Source organism: Lathamus discolor, chromosome 2, assembly GCF_037157495.1.
Source record: "Lathamus discolor isolate bLatDis1 chromosome 2, bLatDis1.hap1, whole genome shotgun sequence".
Taxonomy (NCBI): Eukaryota; Metazoa; Chordata; class Aves; order Psittaciformes; family Psittacidae; genus Lathamus; species Lathamus discolor.
The window spans coordinates 51,747,294-51,764,131 of record NC_088885.1 but is presented as its reverse complement, the minus strand read 5'-3'; the positions used below and the strand labels follow the sequence as shown (position 1 = coordinate 51,764,131).

Here is a 16,838-nt window from a genome sequence, read left to right as displayed (position 1 = left end):
ATGTGCATGCAAGTATAACATTGCTCATGTTTACCCAATTAGACAGCTAGCTCCACCCGACTATGAACAAACAAAAAACAACTGCTCATAGCATTCCAGAGAAACAACACAGTGCAAGAACAAAGATTTCCACATGCAAACACAGGCAAGCAGCTAACCACAAAGCAGCAAAACCAGCAGATACTTATATGTCAAAAAATAAGGACAAGTTCTCTTTGGTATCCACAAATATCTGTGTTGGTGATTCAGATGTAAGGGATAGATGCCTGCCTGATTTTTCCAGCTGAGATTCCTCCAGTGAATGGGAGAAAATTAAATACATATTCAGTTGAATAGATGCCAAGGCTACTGATGAGGAGACCAACAGCTTCTCAGAGAGGCAGAGACTTTTTGGTTTCTCAGATGGGACCCAAGGCTATTCTATCTTGAGGCATTTTGTATTTGTCTGTTCTGCCTTCTCTGACAGGGTTATTGTTCTTTATTCTGTGTGTTTCTTTCTCACTTGCTGGATGTGGAACCCAAGAGGTTAATGCACACTTGCCATAAGGTCTTTTTGCAACCACAGTTTCTGAGCCACTGAAACAGACGTGAAGGCATCAATCTTATCTTTACAAATGTCACGAACACCTGACCTTGTGAGGCAACACACAAACAAACCTGACCAAACAGTGAAGCGAGAGCAAGTTCTGGACCTATACACCATTCTGTGTGGTAACAGGATAAAAACATGCATGTTTCTATCATGTATCTAACATATATGCCCTCAAAGCTTGAATCTAGTCTACTTCACTTATTTCTGATAGAAGAAAGCAGGAGCTTCTGCTGCAGTCAGAGGACAGAAACAGGCACCTCCCAAGGCCAGTCCATCCAATATGGAGCCTTCTGGAGGTACTATTTCCCCCTGCCTTCTCAAAGGGCAACCCAAAGCAACAACTACTAACTTTGGCACTTTCATTTCATGCATTAATCTGAGCAAAGTGAGTGGGAGCAGTACATGTTCCTAAACCTTGCAACTTGTTCTCCTATGTGTTTTGAACTCTTTCAGCAATTTGCATAAGCAAAATGTCCCAAAATAAGCCTGAATATGTAAGTGAAGCTGGCAGTGTGCAGCTCAGATCATCGACAAGACAAAATTTACAGAGTCCCAACCAAGGGACTTATTTGATTTATTAGTCTTATTTAAGACTAACCTGTTAGCAGGATCTGTAAAATCAGTAAAATTTACTGTGGCATATTTGAAGCCATTGAAAAAGGTCCAATCCTGCATTACAGTGATAGGGAGATTCACATCAGCATATAACTAGCACAATTTACCACATAATTACACCCTTGGAGTTTGCAGGCAAGTGGCTGATCTCATTCTTACAAGTAAAGTGTGTCCCTTCTATGAGTAAAAGCTGAAGGGTTTGACTTTAAATACATTTTTCAGCATAACCTAGCTTCAGCAGTACCTAAAGTATAGCTCTGGGCACAGCTTTAGGCTTTCCGTATGCTGCACTCTTTTAACTTAAAAGTTCAGGTTGGCAATCTGAAAAAATACCTTGCAGCGATTCTTGCCACCTCAGTATAGTGAACTGCATTTAAGAGTACTGATGTAATCACTAAAGTGGGAATCTTTAGATTTTGCCTGAAAAGTGGTGATGTTTACAGCACCTCCTCTGAGCTCTTTCATGCCATCACAACGTTGTCCTGGAAGATGAGCTGCAGAAGTCTTAAAGGACTCTTCTCTTAAAAAAAAACAATGTGCATTGGGCAGAATCATGCTATGTGAAAAGCTCTGGAAGAAAGTGTTTCCCATGTGACAGCAACAGCTCTAAGCTCTTGGTCACTGCGCTCCAGAGTTCAAGGGACATGAAGACATACAGATAAAACCAGAGTGTGTTACTGAGTCTATTCTTGGTAGCCACAGCTCTGCTATTTATAGTTATTACCAAGGTCAGGACAGTGAAGGAAGGGGCAGAGCAGAGAACTGCTCATCCTGTTCAGGCCTGGGCTGTCTATCAGACTTGGAGACTGCATCCAGCCCTCCTAGATGGAAGCAGTTCTTCTCCTGATACGTTCAGAAGAGTTTGAAAATTAGGATGCTGTATGACTGCCTCTTCTCCTCTGCAACTACTCATTCCAAGCTGAATGGCTACAGGAGAATGACACTACATGTCTCCCCCACTGCAGCATGATGAGTTCTCAAGCTTTAAAGCATGTAATGGGGCAGTAACTCCTTTGTGGCAGCTTCACGGCTTCCATGAGCTAGCAGATGAATTCCAGAAGCATCTTCCTCAGCCACCTGTCAAGAATATGTGGGAAGGCTGCCACTGTGAGAAGAGAAAGAGTGCTGGAACTGTGTGCTACAAGCAGAGGGCTGTAAGGGCAAAGTACGCTTCAGTCCTTGAGGAAATTTCCCTTTTATCTTAGATGGGAATGACAGAGTCCCAAGTCACCAAATAAGTGAAAACCATTTGCGTTTACAATCAACCATGGCCATGCTTGCACACACACCATGGAGGAGCCCTTTTGCCAGACCCGATGTTGTAGGAAGACTGGTGATAGAGATTTACTTAGCTTTCTTCTGCAAGTAATGCTTCCACCAAGAAATAAATGCATACAAAAGACAACATTCCTTCTGTTTGGGTTTTTTTTTAATCACAATATCTCTATTTACTGATATGATGATGCCTGTTTATTCCACCTGTTCTTTAGACTACCATCACTTGGACTATATTGTAAGAAACAGGCCATCCTGTCAGATGACAGTTGACTAAATACTCAATTACAAAGGCATTATAGCAGCAATTTTACTTACAAGGAAATCTGCTCCTTACAGTGCCCCACTTCTTACATCACAGCTAATGTAAACATAAAAATAAAAAAAGGATGGAAACACCACTTTTAACGAGTATCTTTAAAGATCCAGAGGCAGTATAAATAAATGCATAAATGTAAATCTGATGAGACCAGAACTCCCAACAATTTTTAACCACACCTGAACAGAATAGCTTGCCTCAGTAATACTGCTCATGCCAGCCTCACAGACCCGCTATCATCATCAAAGCAGTAACTGTTTTCAACAACAATATAGCCATCAAATACTGCTTTTTCGTAATGAAGTTCAGATTACATCAGTGTCTTGAATATCAAGTATGAGCTCATTTAACTTACTGCTCCATAAATATGCAGAACAATGGCAATGAATGAAGCCGAAACTGAGGCAGAGACGCTGCCTTTGTGTCAGGACAGAGGTTCACTGACAGTGAGTCAGTGCCCACAGCTGCATGTGGGATGTTGATTAGCTAATTATACGATAGTTGTTACATGAATTTATAGACACTGGAAGACTGCATCTACATATAATTGTTCTTTCTGTTTCGTTCTGGTAAAAAAAAAGCAGCTAGAGCAATGTCGGCAACTAAACAAAAAAACTTCAATTACATCTGTCATATGGCCACTACAATATTATTAACTGCACAAAGACAGAGCTTTTTTAGGACAGCTTAGGGTGTAATTGCCATGCTCAGGCTCCAAGTATAGCTTCGCACCCTCAGATTATGTAAAAGCAGCCGTGTTTTCAAGTTCTGCTCACTGTGGATGACTCACATTATTATGTACTAACAACCAACACATTCTGTTTTACCCCTTTGTTTTACATGCCTGGAGTGTTCTGGCTGGGGTTTGTCTTGTTCAGAATCTGTATGTGCTGCACACCGCTTATTGTACCATGTAATCACTCCTTGTCCTTCTCCTTTTTAGCTTTTAATGAGCTCCTGCACTGGCACTTGGGCAATTTCCCAAAACTACCCTTCAGAACTCCGAGAAGGCACCATGAGATCTGCAGGCAACACTGCAGATTCCTAAGAACTGGCACAGCTACACTGGAGACCTCTGATAAAGCAAAGACCTCTGATAAATTGCTGCTCGTGTCACAAGACTTTTTGAACTCTTGCACATGCGGCTGGCATCAGGAATCAAACAATGCATGTCACCAAATCTTTTTACGGAGACACAGGAGATTAAGGCTTATCTTATGACTGGGAAGGTTTCTATTCTCTGTATCAATAGGAGAAAGTCCTGAAGGTGAACAAACTCCAAAGTCTCCAATGAAGCAAACGGAGAGCAGCTTTACACATAATACAGGTCTTGCTCTGTGATTCTCTGCCACTGCCTTCTGTGACTGCATCAGCAGCCAGCTCATTTTTTATCTACTTTAAGTAAGGAGAAACATAAAATGTCCAAATATCCTCACCTTGCTATGTAAGAGGCCCATTAAAGACTGTCTGTGAGACAAGCATGTTGTCAGATTCCGGAACATCACAGAGTTTAATACAGAAAGCATGAAAGAACAGGTGAAATTATTTATTTACGTAACGAGTAGTGATGCCGAGTACTTCCAGATCCTGCTGTCTTTGCTAAGGAACAAGATAGAAATAATGACATCATTACTCTCACAAAGACACGTGAGCACTTCTTTCCAGAAATAACTGTTAAGCATAAAATTTCAGTCATTAATCAAAGCGCACAGGGGCCTAACCCTTTTTAGGATTCTAAAAGGAAACGTGAAGCAATATGACTGTAAAGCAACACAAATGTAAGGGGCACATAACCTTTATTCTAAGCAGGTAACTTCAAGAAAAGCACGCCTGGGGCCAGTTTCTCTGTACTAGTGTAGATTTGTATTGATTCTGCAAAGACACAGCAAGTTTTACCATTTCAGAGGTTGGTCTCTGCCGAGAAGAAAGAAGAGCACCACCACACGATATCATGAATATGAAGAAAAGAAAGTAATAAAATATGCTGCAGGAAGGAGCAGAAGACACATACCCACAAGGAAAGAAAAACACAGGATAAACAAAATGCTTAAGAGGCTCTTTCAGGAAAGAGAACTAGCAGACGCAGCACAAGGGAATGTGAACTCTGCAGAGACACTGAGAATACAGATAAGACTCAGGGAAAAAAATATTAATACAGATGGCTTTTTTTTTTTTCTTTCCAAATAGAGTAGACATATAGCACAAGCCAGGATGAATTATCTTTGTTTCCCACAGGTCAACTCCAGAAAGAGATTGCTTACAAAGATGAGTCGTTTCATCTCAGATCCACAGTCCAGTTGATAAATCTCAGAGTGATTCAACAAGAAGGAAAATTTCACATGGAATGAGTTCCACCCCTTATTTGGAGCAGCAGAAGGTATTGCTTAGCGGTCTGGGGGGACAAATAAACTGCCCGGGCCAATTCAAAACTTGCACATAGTTGCCATGAAAGGAAACGTTATGTCTGCATGTGATTTCCTGGAACAAATCAAATGTTTCTGCAGAGGAACCCATGAAATGCTGGCAATATATTAAGACTGTTTTCTCCCAAAACGGTTATCTCAAACTTGTACTACAGGTCCACTGGGTCAGGGGAAAAAAACAAAGAAAGGAAAATTGTGTCTTAAGAATCTGACAGAAGAAACCCAACAATTTTAGTGTACAAGACCAAAACCAAAAGCTGTTTCAGTACACTACTGAGATAAAACAGCAATAGAAACTGAGAATATGCAATTCCACGTACAGCAGACACATATACAGCAGCCCAGCAGTAAAGTCTGCAAGAGGGAAAGGGCTGGGCAGATCCCAAGCTAGGCAGGGTATTAAGAGAAAGGTACTGTGCTTTTCTGTCACTTCCAACAGCGGCACTAACAATTTGTCCATCCCCAACACATTGACTACGTTGTCCAAAGGCACATGGTTCAGCTGTCCTGACTCAGCATCCCAGCTAGAACTGAGCAGCAATCAGAAGGGATAGTCATATCCCAAAAGAATTCTACACTTCATGATATACAGAGGAACTACCTCTTTCTGTATGTTGAATTGATTCTGTATTTTTTATTTGTCACATGTATCACATTGATGAAAGACAACTGGAACCAGCACTGGACCAGCATTGAACACTGATGGTCCAAGAACTTTGGCCATCATTCTGCCCATCACAAGCGAGCAACCATTCTTAAATCTCTTCGGGAACCACTGGGTCCTGTATTATTTCCAGATGTAATGAGGGCATACCTCACATGAAAGAGAACATCTGCTGGCTCCGGTGAGGCCAGCTAAACAAGAAACCTAGTCATTGCTGCTGCATCAACACACTAGCCCCCAGAGTGTCCTGGGGAAACAGCATCTTAAAAAAGATGCCTAGCAGCTGAGTCCTGCTGTATGGACAACTTTCAGTGCTAAAGTCTAACACGATGCACAGCACATAGGGTTAACCACCTCTGCAGAGGGTGAGCTTGTATTTAACCGTGTTTTCATGGCTACACTAGGCCAGGAGCGCGACGACCCAGGCTCTGAAGGTGCTGGCAGAGGAGCTGCTCAGGTTGGCAGCACAGACAACAGGATGCTGGGACCTGCCAGGCACCCCATGGCTGGTGTTGATGCAGTGTCTGGGTTTGGCACCATCTTCTTAACACAGCCACGGGTCTGACAGGATCTCTTTACACCCCCATTTCAGAATCACAACAGTCCGGATCACCAACCCCTTCATCTCCCAGAGACGCCACAGCAGACGCTTTCACCCTTCCTCATGACTAACTGCCATCTCCCTAGGGGACAAGCCACCACGGCGGGCCGCCGAGGCCACCACCACCACCGTCCCTGTTGCCACCGCCACACCCGGGCGCAGCAGGACCCGGCCACTCCTCGGGGCTCCCCCTCACGGAGCGCTTACAACCGGGGAGCCCCGAGGGCGCCCCGCGCACTCCCGCCCCGCCCGCCATTGGCCGCGGTCCGGGGCGGGGAGGACCGGCGGGGGGGGGGGGGGGGTGGTACGAGGACCCGGCCCGGCCCGGCCCGGCGGCGCCGCGCGGTCCTGCCGCCGCCAGCCGCGGTGCGGGGGGGAGCGGCGGGGGGAGGCGGGTGGTGTGTCCCGCACGTCATATCAGCCGCCCGGCCGCGATTGGCTGCGCCGTCTCACCCGACCGGCCGCGGGCGCCCGGGCTGGCGCGGCGGCTCCCGCGCTCGGCGCTCGCGCCCGGCCCCGCCCCGCCCGGCGCGGCCCGGCCCAGGGGAGGGGTGGCGGAGCGCAGCGGCGGGCCCGGCGCTGCCTGCGGCCGCGGGTAGGTCGGCGGCGGGTAACGTGACACGCGCGGCTGGGGGCTTATAAACCTTACACGGGCCGCGGGTCGGCGAGCCGGGAAGGAGGCAGGAGAGCGGCGGCCTTTCGCCGTCCCCACACGGGCTGAGGCGGCGGGCGGCGCTGCCCCTGAGGTGAGAAGGCGGGGAGGTCCGCGCCCGCCGTGCCGGGTGTACGCCGGGATGCGAGCCCTGTCCCCGGGGGAGAGGGGACAGCGCGGGTCTGACGGGAGCAGCGGGTCCTTGCTGGGGCTCCGCGGCTGACAGGCCGAGGCAGCGCGGCCCGTGGCCCCCGAGTCACCCCGTTCGTGCCGGGCTCCCGGCCCGCCGGCTCCAAGCCGTTTGCCCGGTGCCTTCGGAGCCGTGGCGGAGAGGGTGGTGCGTGTGAGGGGGTCGGGCCGTCCCGCGCTTGGTGTTTGACAGCGCGTCCCTGCGCGTGTGTTTCAGGACTGCGGTGAAGCCGATGCCCAGGTTGGAGAACGGCGGCTGGAGCTGTTCCTGCGCGGCCCGGGGGAGGCACAGAGCCCAGCCGGGGGACGCGGCAGCGGGACTGGCCGCCAAGGCGGGCGGGATGCTGAGCTCCTCCGGCTCAAGCCCCTCGCTGACGCTGGTGGGTACCGGAGCGCGCAGCCCCAGCACCGCCACCAGCAGCACCTTGAACTGGAGTAAGCACCTGGTGCAGAGGAGCGTGGTCCTCTTCGTTGTCGGTGCTTTCATGGCCCTGGTGCTGAACTTGCTGCAGATACAGCGAAATGTGACGCTCTTCCCCGACGAAGTGATTTCTACTCTCTTCTCCTCCGCCTGGTGGGTGCCGCCGTGCTGCGGAACAGCAGCAGGTGAGTCCCTGACCTCCACGCGTGATTTAGCTTGGTTTCCTCCCCCCCATCCTCCCGTGGTGAGGAGAGGCGGTGGGGCTCGGTGCGTGACCTTCGTGAGCCCTTCCATCGCACAGCGCCTGATGCAGACTGTGCCTTTGGGAAGGACGTGTGCCCACGCCAGCTTTGTCCACCCGCGTGGATAGCAGGTGGCGTTTCCCGCGTGCCTGAAGGCTCTTTCCGAGGCGGTGCACTGTGTGTGTGTGTGTGTGTGTGTGTGTGTGTAAAGTGGCGTTTCCCCGCAGCGTGACCCGCTCCCCACGCACCTAACACCTTGCTCCCGCAGGCACAGCGGGCTTTACCCGCTCTTCCCCCCCCCCATCCCTTTGGCCTCACGGCGGGCACGGGTGGGCGCGGCGAGGCCGCGTGTCTCCGCCCCTCGCCGGCCATTGGCTGATGGAGAACTGGTGAGTGGCGGGAGGCGCTCGCCATTGGCTGGCGGCGGGAACTGGCCACGGGCTGGGCCGAAAACAAGGAAGTCACGTGCGGCGGCGTTGCTCCCCTCGCCAGCAGCGCCCGTGTCAATGCAGCGGTACGGCATGTGTTCATTGAACCTCATTATAAGGAAGCGTGAATGGTAAACCATAACCTCGAATGTTAAACTGCATAGCAGAGAGGTTGCCGTGGTTTATGCTCCAAAGTTCTTGTAGTGCTGTCGCAGTTGGATTGAACTTTGGCATTTAGCTGTCACCTTAAGGTGAAAGTTCTTTAATCGGAAGGATTAAACTGTTCCAAAATCAAATCACATGTCTGTCTTGGAACAGTTCTTCTTGTAGCCTTCTGAGAATAAAAGTTCTTAGATGTTTAAGGGGGATGGAGGGAAGAGGGTAGGAAAGGAGACACACACAGACACACACACATATGTTACAGATAGTTAAAGCAGCATGTCTAACGTTGGAGTTGGTGACAACACATGGAGTCACAAGGCTTAAAAAAGTGAAACTCATCTAGTGTTTGTGCTAGCAACTGAGCTAACACTAGCCTGTGTTTTTCTTCTGCAACCAATCTGCAGACTGATAAGGCTAAGAAAATGCTATATGAGGATAAAAACATTGTGTGGTTAATAGCATGAGTAGTTATTTTTTTCTCTGACATAAGTAAGACTGATGGCAGGTGTTTCTCCAAGTTCAGCTCTGCTTGTTTGGTATCTAAATTAGCGTCTGAGTTGGCTGGGAGCACAGGCTGACTTACAGCCCAGTAGAAGGAGAGGAAGCAGTGCTGCCAAGAGACTTCTGCGTCCAGGCAAATATTTAATTCTGAGCCTGATTCACAGCTAATGAGTCAAGTTCATAAAACTGTCTGCCCTGCAAGTGAGCAATAAACACATATTCCATTCCTAGCTGTAATTAAGCTTTTGTTACATCTTCTTATTTATTGGTACGAGCATCTCCTTGGGATGTCAAATGATACATGCTTATGGGAGAAAAGGAGCTTGAAGTCAGATACCTGACATTGCATTATATATCTCTGCATTAGAAGTTCTAACAGAATATTGCTTGTTAGAGTAGATTTCTTTCCTAAAGTAAGGGGGTAATGATTGTCTCCTCTTCATCAGACTTACAGTAATGTGATAAGCACCTCACTACTTTGTCAGGCACTTATTTGCCAAACTAATGTTTAATAATAATGAAGTAATCATTGTATAAGAGTTAGTACAAGTAGTGTTAACTTCTCTTGCAGCTGTTGTTGGCCTGCTGTATCCCTGCATTGACAGCCACCTCGGGGAACCACACAAGTTCAAGAGAGAGTGGGCCAGCGTAATGCGATGTATAGCAGTTTTCGTTGGCATTAACCATGCAAGTGCTGTATCCTTGAACTAGTTTATGTTGTTGCTCCATGTGCTTAGTTTGTTGTTGTGGAAACAGTCTTTCCCATTCACATCTGGGAGAATTACAAAGGTAAGGATGGTGCTACTGGCAGAGAGGTAAATTCTGAGAGACCTGCAGCACACTGCAGTAGTTACTGTAAGATGGATAACACAGTTCACTTAAAAGTATATGGAACAGGGGAGGGATAGACATCATAGTATGTCTGATTTAACTGCAAGTATAATGGTATAAGTTGTGTTATTTTAATCAATATGTTGTCTACGTCTGATAGTTAACACAATTAACTGGCGACATACACTGAACTTCTCAGTAAGAGTGTTCTTTGTGTAAGATAATGATGGTTTGAGCAGAAAACCTAAATCAGCACAGATAACTGGGTCACTTGAGGTAAAAGTCCATGAAAGTTAGATATATTGGAATATATCTAACTATATCTAATCTATTCTTTAGATTCTCAATGTGATTAAAAAATGCTGGTTTTGCACTCACTCTCCAGTCAAAGTCAACAAGTGCTGTGATTGCTCTGGAGGTCTAACAACCAGGTCCTTACCATATCGTATTTAGAGACGTAGAACCATGCTCACTTTCAGCTTGAATTCTCCCTTGTTCAGTTTCAGCAGCAGTGTGTCTGCAGACTTAAAAGGATTATCCTTAACATCCTTCTCCAGAAACTAGATTTTGCAAACAACGTCCAGCTGTCCCTGACTCTAGCAGCCTTATCTCTGGGTCTTTGGTGGACATTTGATCGTTCAAGAAGTGGACTCGGGCTTGGAATTACAATAGCCTTTGTAGCAACTCTGATAACCCAGTTTCTTGTATATAATGGTGTTTATCAGTAAGTTATGCTTTTAAAATACTATTTCAGCTATCATGTAATGTCTGAAAACAGGGGTGCACAGGCACTGGATGTTAGTGATTAACACATACAGCATGTTCTTATTAGACATTTTATTTGTCCAGGCAGCTAATTGTCCAGCTGTTCCAGATGATGAGATTGAGAACTGGTGGTAGAAGGTGGGGAGCAAACAAATTGGGATGTATGTTGAAATGGTAACAGCTCAGCAAATTGAACTTCTGCTGGCTTGGTGTATCATAGAATCATGTCATAGAATGGTTTAGGTTGGAAGGGACCTTAAAGACCATCTAATTCCAACCCCCTTGCCATGGGCAGGGACACCTTCCACTACACCAGGTTGCTCAAAGCCTCATCCAGCCTGCCCTTGAACACTTGATCTCATTAACTGGCTCTAAGGACAGAGAATTTCCAAACTTTGCTGGCTGTAATATTGGGGTTTAGAAACTTAGTAAGTTAACAGACTTAATTTGGTCTCCCTATTCCTTCTCCTATGATACTGTTGTTTGGGTTGTTTGTTTTTTTTTTTTGTCTGGGCCCGGGGAGAGAATTCTCTGTTATCTTCTTAATAATATGTAAACTGATGATAATAACTTGTTTATAACTTATTTCCTTTTCTTAACTAGGTATACATCCCCAGATTTTCTTTACATCCGTTCTTGGCTTCCATGTATATTTTTCTCAGGAGGTGTGACTGTAGGAAACATAGGACGCCAACTGGCTATGGTAATTACTCTATAATTAGCATTTCCTTTAACAATCCAAATACCTTCTATTGTTGTTAGTCCAAGAAGAAACTATGGCTTTAAGGGTATGACTCAATGAATTGGCAGAGATAAATAGATCTTCCCAAGAGTTGAATTGTAAGTGTCCAACCTGTGTTGCCAGTAGAGTGTGAAATGTCTTAGTGTTAGGGTATCTTCTGTACTGTACTTTTTCCAGCAACAGTCTAAATAAGACTAGAATGAGTACACCACTTCTGCTGAGAATCTCTATCACTCTTTCTCATCAGTATACATCAGTATTTCGAATTAACATCTAAGGTAGGTAGAAAACCGAGGCACAGATGGGCTTTCTGTAATTACTTATGCAGTAAAGCATTTTTGTTATGTAGATGAAAGGAAATGTCCCTATATGGCATTAAATTCCATGACTCTATCAATTATGCTCTTTCTGGTCATTCAAGATGTAGTTCAAGTATCAGTCAATATATGCGATAATATAGTATAAAATCCTGTCTCATTTGCTAGGTTCTTAAGTAATTTTTTCTTTATAGTACACTTAAAGGTAAACCTGGGTGTATGCTTGCACTTCAGCCTAAGGCTTGGTTGGGAAAAGCGTTCTGACACTAATGCATAGTAATAATACTGTATTGATCTAACATCTGTCTTCTTTGCTACATAAGTCCTTTATCCTGGAAAACATTCTTTAAGTAATTAACTTCTCTAAGGCTGCTGTGATTTAGGTGCCTTTAATTTTTGCAGAAGGAAGAGCATTTGTAGACTTTGAGTTGCTGAAATACTAGTCTCTGAACTGTTCAGTAAGGGGGGAGCTCCTTTTTGGGACTGAACAACAGATGAACAAAAAGCTAAGTCTAAAGCTAGCAGTATTTCCTGGAACAGGCTTTCTGTCTCTTCTGCCTAGCCTTGCAAACCCAGTGGATGGATGCTGACGTACTTCTAATGTGGACAGTCTTAACTTGATGCTGCAGATGGACAGGCTTACTTACAAGCTGGGCAAGAGAGCCATGTTGCTTGACCACCACTGGCTAACACTGAAGATCAATTTCTTTCATATTGATTCTCAGTTACACTAAATTAAGAGTAACCTCTTGTAGAAAAGGCTGTTTATAAAAAAAGAACAAGAGCATGGGCAAATCTGCTCTTGTTTTTGAGGATTTTCTTTGGTGCTGACTTGATACCAAGTTACAAATTTCCTGGTGCCATGCTCACAATCTTAACTTCACAGTCAATTTGGTTTGCTCTGAGGTTCTTTAAGACACAAGCTCACTACTCCCCTTTCAATTCCCAGTGGTGCGTAATCTCTGTATGTCTTTTTTCACAGGACTACATGTATGGGGGTAAAAGAGGGTGTAATTTCTCTTTTTAAACACGCCACTCACATCAAGTAAAAAAGATATATTAATATACAGTCTTATTTAAGCTTTGTTACTGCAAACAGGGTTTCAGAATAAAAAGTTACTTATATGCTAGGGTTCTGTATTTCGCATTGGCATAAACAGTACTTCAGTACTGCTCTGCTTCTTATGTTAGACAGCAAAGGAAGTGATCCTTAAAGAGCTAAAATAAACTTAGGTACCTAAGATTCTTTTTTTTCTTTGACTTCTTTTCACCTGGTATCTCACCTGAACATAATTAAAATCAGACTGACTCCTGCCTGCAACTTCCTTGTCAATCTTGTCATCTTCCTTATAAAGAGGGAAGTTGCCAAGGCAAAGTATTCAATTCTGGTTATCTAGAAATATCTCCTCAAGTGGTTTTCATTACCATTACTTAGTCTGGAAAAACTGGGAGAAGCCAAATATTTTCATAGGAATGCTTCTGCAAATCTCTATTAAGCATTCAGTGCTGAAGGTCAAAGAATTCCACTTCTAAAATAGAATGGTAGCATCCAGTCAACTAGATCTTTCCTCTATAGAGATAACCCAAAAGCATCTGTCTGTTAGCCATTGTGAATGTGGCAAGAAGATGAAATGTTGCACTTTTTAAACTAAGCCTGAATAAACCTGTGGGTTTTTTGTTTTTTTTTTTTTTATCTCCTGCAGTTCCTGAGCTCTTTGGCTGCATGTGACAATTGCAGGTGAAACAGTAGATAATTTCTGGGCAGGTCGAGAGTAGGACACAGCACCTGTGGAAGTTCCTGTAGTAAAGTTGCCTCACTTCCTCCTCAGCTGCTGTCTAGCTTTTGCAGTTAAAAAAGGAATTAGAAGAAGCAGAATGAGAAGTGTCCCTGTGATATCCGTATCCTGAGAAATGTTAGCTGGGAGATGCTTGCTACTTTTCAATCACTGAATTTCAAGTGATCATACATACAGTAACTGCCATCAGCTCTCACTGCTCATTCTGACACCTGAAGTTGTCAGTCAGTGCTGGGTTAAATGGATGGCAACAGTTCATTTTGAGTTGTAACCCTTACTTTCAGTATCTGGCAAGCTAGGGTGCTGTTCAAAACTCAGACCTCAGAAATACTTAGTTTGATACTGCTAGGAGCTGTATGTGCACACATTCAGTACTTGCAAATGTATTTGCATTTTGACTCTAGAATGAGAACATACAATAAGCTTTGTTTTAAAGAAAAGTTGGTTAAATTTCTTACACTGGCATACTGTAGGGTTTCGTATTAGAAAAGGGACTCGGGAGGAAATTAGTAAGCCTGTCTGATAACAGACTTGGATTGGAAAATAAAGCAACATATGCTTGAAGACAGTTTGAAAGAGGGCTGAATTAGTGTCCATTTTCAGCCTAACTGAAGTTAGTTGACTATTTAATCTTTGAAAATAATGCATAATGTAGTCACTTATCAGAAGGCATTAATATATATCATGTTTGATTTCTTTTTTTTATCCATAGGGTATTCCAGAGAAACCACACAATGACTAAGTCTTTGAAGAAGAGAGCATGGTGCCAGTGTGAAAGCAACATTGCGAAGATGTGTTCCTGTTTTAAATTGAAGATTATTTAGAAAAAATAATCTCTTTATGGGCTCACTGCACAAATGACTTGTGGAAAAAATATTAATCCACTCTTAGAATAGCCAAGTGAAATTAACTGCTTATCTTGAAATCTTACCCTGATTTACCACATAAGCGTTTGCATATGGCTGTTCTCTGGAAGAGTTTAACACCAAGTTGCATACAACTGCTCAGGCTAAGTGGCAGTTTTCCAAGTATTAGATTCCAATGTAAGTTATTGAATCAGCTGCCGTATTTTAAAGCCTTGAAACTGAAATTTAATTACAAGCTCTTGTATCAGTGCCCAAAGGAAGTAGATCGATGGTGCTTAACAATGATGAAGTATGGTTTAATAGGAATAGTATTTATCAAAATCTTTAAAAAATAGGGTTATTTAAAAATAAGAGTGATCAAAACAGATTAAAGGCATTGCACTAATGCTTTTAGGAGTCTTATGAAGGAATCATGCCCTAACTTGTAATGCTGCATTAAGCTTCTGTCTTTGATGGTGGAGAGGGTTGGAGGGACAAAAAGAAGTCACTTCAGTTTGGAATTTCTAAGCTACTTCAGTACGGTAGGTGAACAGTAGACAATCTTGTTCAAACACGAACTATACAAGACATTCTGGCTGGAAATCCTATTACTTCTCAAGCTTGCAAGTTAGATTTGCAAGAATCGAGTTCTGGCCCCAATTCAGTAAAAAATTTCAGTGTGTGTGAGTATTCTTGCTTAATATTAGACATATGCTTCACTGAGGTCTTGGATATCTTCAATGCCTGGTGTCACTACAAAATGAGCATTGCAGGTCATTGGTTGGCCACTGAGTACCTGTCCCCAAGTCCTTAGATTCATAGTTTCCTCCTAGAGGTGTCCTTGTTCCCCTTTCTGAGTCAGGGTTTTGACTGGAATGATTAGAAATGGAAGCGGGCCTAAAATGTGAGTTAAACTGTATGTGAAAAATAGCGAACAGCTTGTTTTCTCAGTTCAGTTTCTGAAGGAGATCATTACTTGTTTTTTCACAACCCTATTGAACTTGCAATCTGTGATTGCCTTCTTAAAAAAAAAAAAAAGAAAAGAAAAAAGTGCTTATGTCACTACATAAAACATTTGGTGTTTCTTAATACTTAGTTCTGGTGAGCACAACATATTCATTTGATAGCTTAGACCACAGGAGACCTAAGTAGCAAGTATTAGGTCTTAAAGTTGAAGTGCAATGTACAGTAAATCTGAGCCTCATGTTCTCTTCAATATCGATCATTTCTGATGAGAGATAAAAGAGAAGAGGGTTCTGAGTTCATTTCAATGCTGCATGGAGTCAAATGGAGCAATAATTTATTTAACTAGTAAAGCTAGTTTCGTTGTATCATTCATCGAACCCAAATTTTTAGAAATACTCCAATTTTGTGGTTATGGTTTACTTGTAAATTTTTATGTATTTGCCTTTTTGTATTATGCTTTTTGTGTGTGTGTGTGTGCGCGTGCATTTCCAATCTTACATGGCTTCAGATAAAGTTACAGGCATCAGTCAAAGACTGACCCATCAAAAAGACATTGAGGCCAGGTAGCAGTGTTCTGGCTGCTTTCACTTTTCTAAGGGAATGCTATAACTGCTGCTTGTGCTTTTGGTGGTTTTTTTTTTCTGTAGCAGGAAAAGTTTAGCATAAAGTCGATATTACAGAGCAGACCCCAATTCTAATCTTGCTTTGGTGTAAATCAAGAGTAATTTCATTGGTATAAGATCCTTCCTCAACTGTTTAAAACATAAATAAACACATTTTATAGGACTACTTGAAGAAATCAGATCCTTGGATCAGGACTGGATCAGCTCAGCTGTTTTAAGGAGTATGCTACCTTCTGGGGAAGACAGTTTTGTAACCATCTTGAAACCAATTTCAAAACGTTATAAAACCAGATGTAAGTAAAGATGACAGTGTTCTCTATGAATATTTGATTGATAGAGAAGTATTTAAGATTTATTTGTAAAGACTGAAACTAAATCTGTACGTGTTAGACATAATGCAGCCAAAAATGTTCAGTCAAAGTTCAGTTTTTGCCAATACTTCTGAGTATCTTAACCAAAGTGATTTAAGTTTGCGAGAGGTGGGGAGGGGAGTGAAGAAAATTTGCACTATTCTGAATTTGAACGCGTAAATTCTCATTCTTACTGATAAGTTTTCAGCGGTGTGTTTGGTTTTACACTTTTTTTACTATTAAAGTTTTAAGATCAAGTTGTGTTTGCCTTGGGTTCTCTGTGTTCACATTATGCAGGAATCTTTGTTGAAAAGGACAGTTGTTATGGTTGCATAACAAATACTCAGTCATGCATACTCAGTGGTTTAAAACAAATTCTAAACTGAACTTGGAGAGATGAGGTTTTAGAGAGCCTTCCAGCCTGTGTTATACAGTTGAAGAAAATCAGTCTTGCTGTTGTACCAAGAAAGTGGTGTAACCTTATGACTTAAGGTACTGAATCTTACTACTATTATCTTC

The 16,838-nt window shown here is 43.6% G+C and overlaps 1 protein-coding gene across 1 annotated transcript; it reads left to right on the top strand.

Annotated features, from left to right (window-relative positions):
* Positions 1-7,088: 7,088 nt before the first annotated feature.
* On the top strand, positions 7,089-16,576 carry INSIG1 (insulin induced gene 1). The gene is made up of 6 exons (XM_065666812.1): positions 7,089-7,235; positions 7,548-7,936; positions 9,656-9,780; positions 10,473-10,639; positions 11,284-11,383; positions 14,248-16,576. The coding sequence occupies exons 2-6, from the start codon at positions 7,564-7,566 to the stop codon at positions 14,275-14,277; spliced, it is 795 nt and encodes a 264-aa protein (XP_065522884.1). The 5' UTR covers positions 7,089-7,235; positions 7,548-7,563; the 3' UTR covers positions 14,278-16,576.
* The last annotated feature ends 262 nt before the right edge of the window (positions 16,577-16,838 follow it).

Bases quoted from the DNA above. Each gene is read 5' to 3' on its own strand.
- INSIG1 (XM_065666812.1), top strand. From the start codon at position 7,564: ATGCCCAGGTTGGAGAACGGCGGCTGGAGCTGTTCCTGCGCGGCCCGG. The intron at 7,937-9,655 runs GTGAGTCCCTGA...CTTCTCTTGCAG, and splicing joins GTGCTGCGGAACAGCAGCAG to CTGTTGTTGGCCTGCTGTAT. The intron at 11,384-14,247 runs GTAATTACTCTA...TTTTATCCATAG, and splicing joins TAGGACGCCAACTGGCTATG to GGTATTCCAGAGAAACCACA.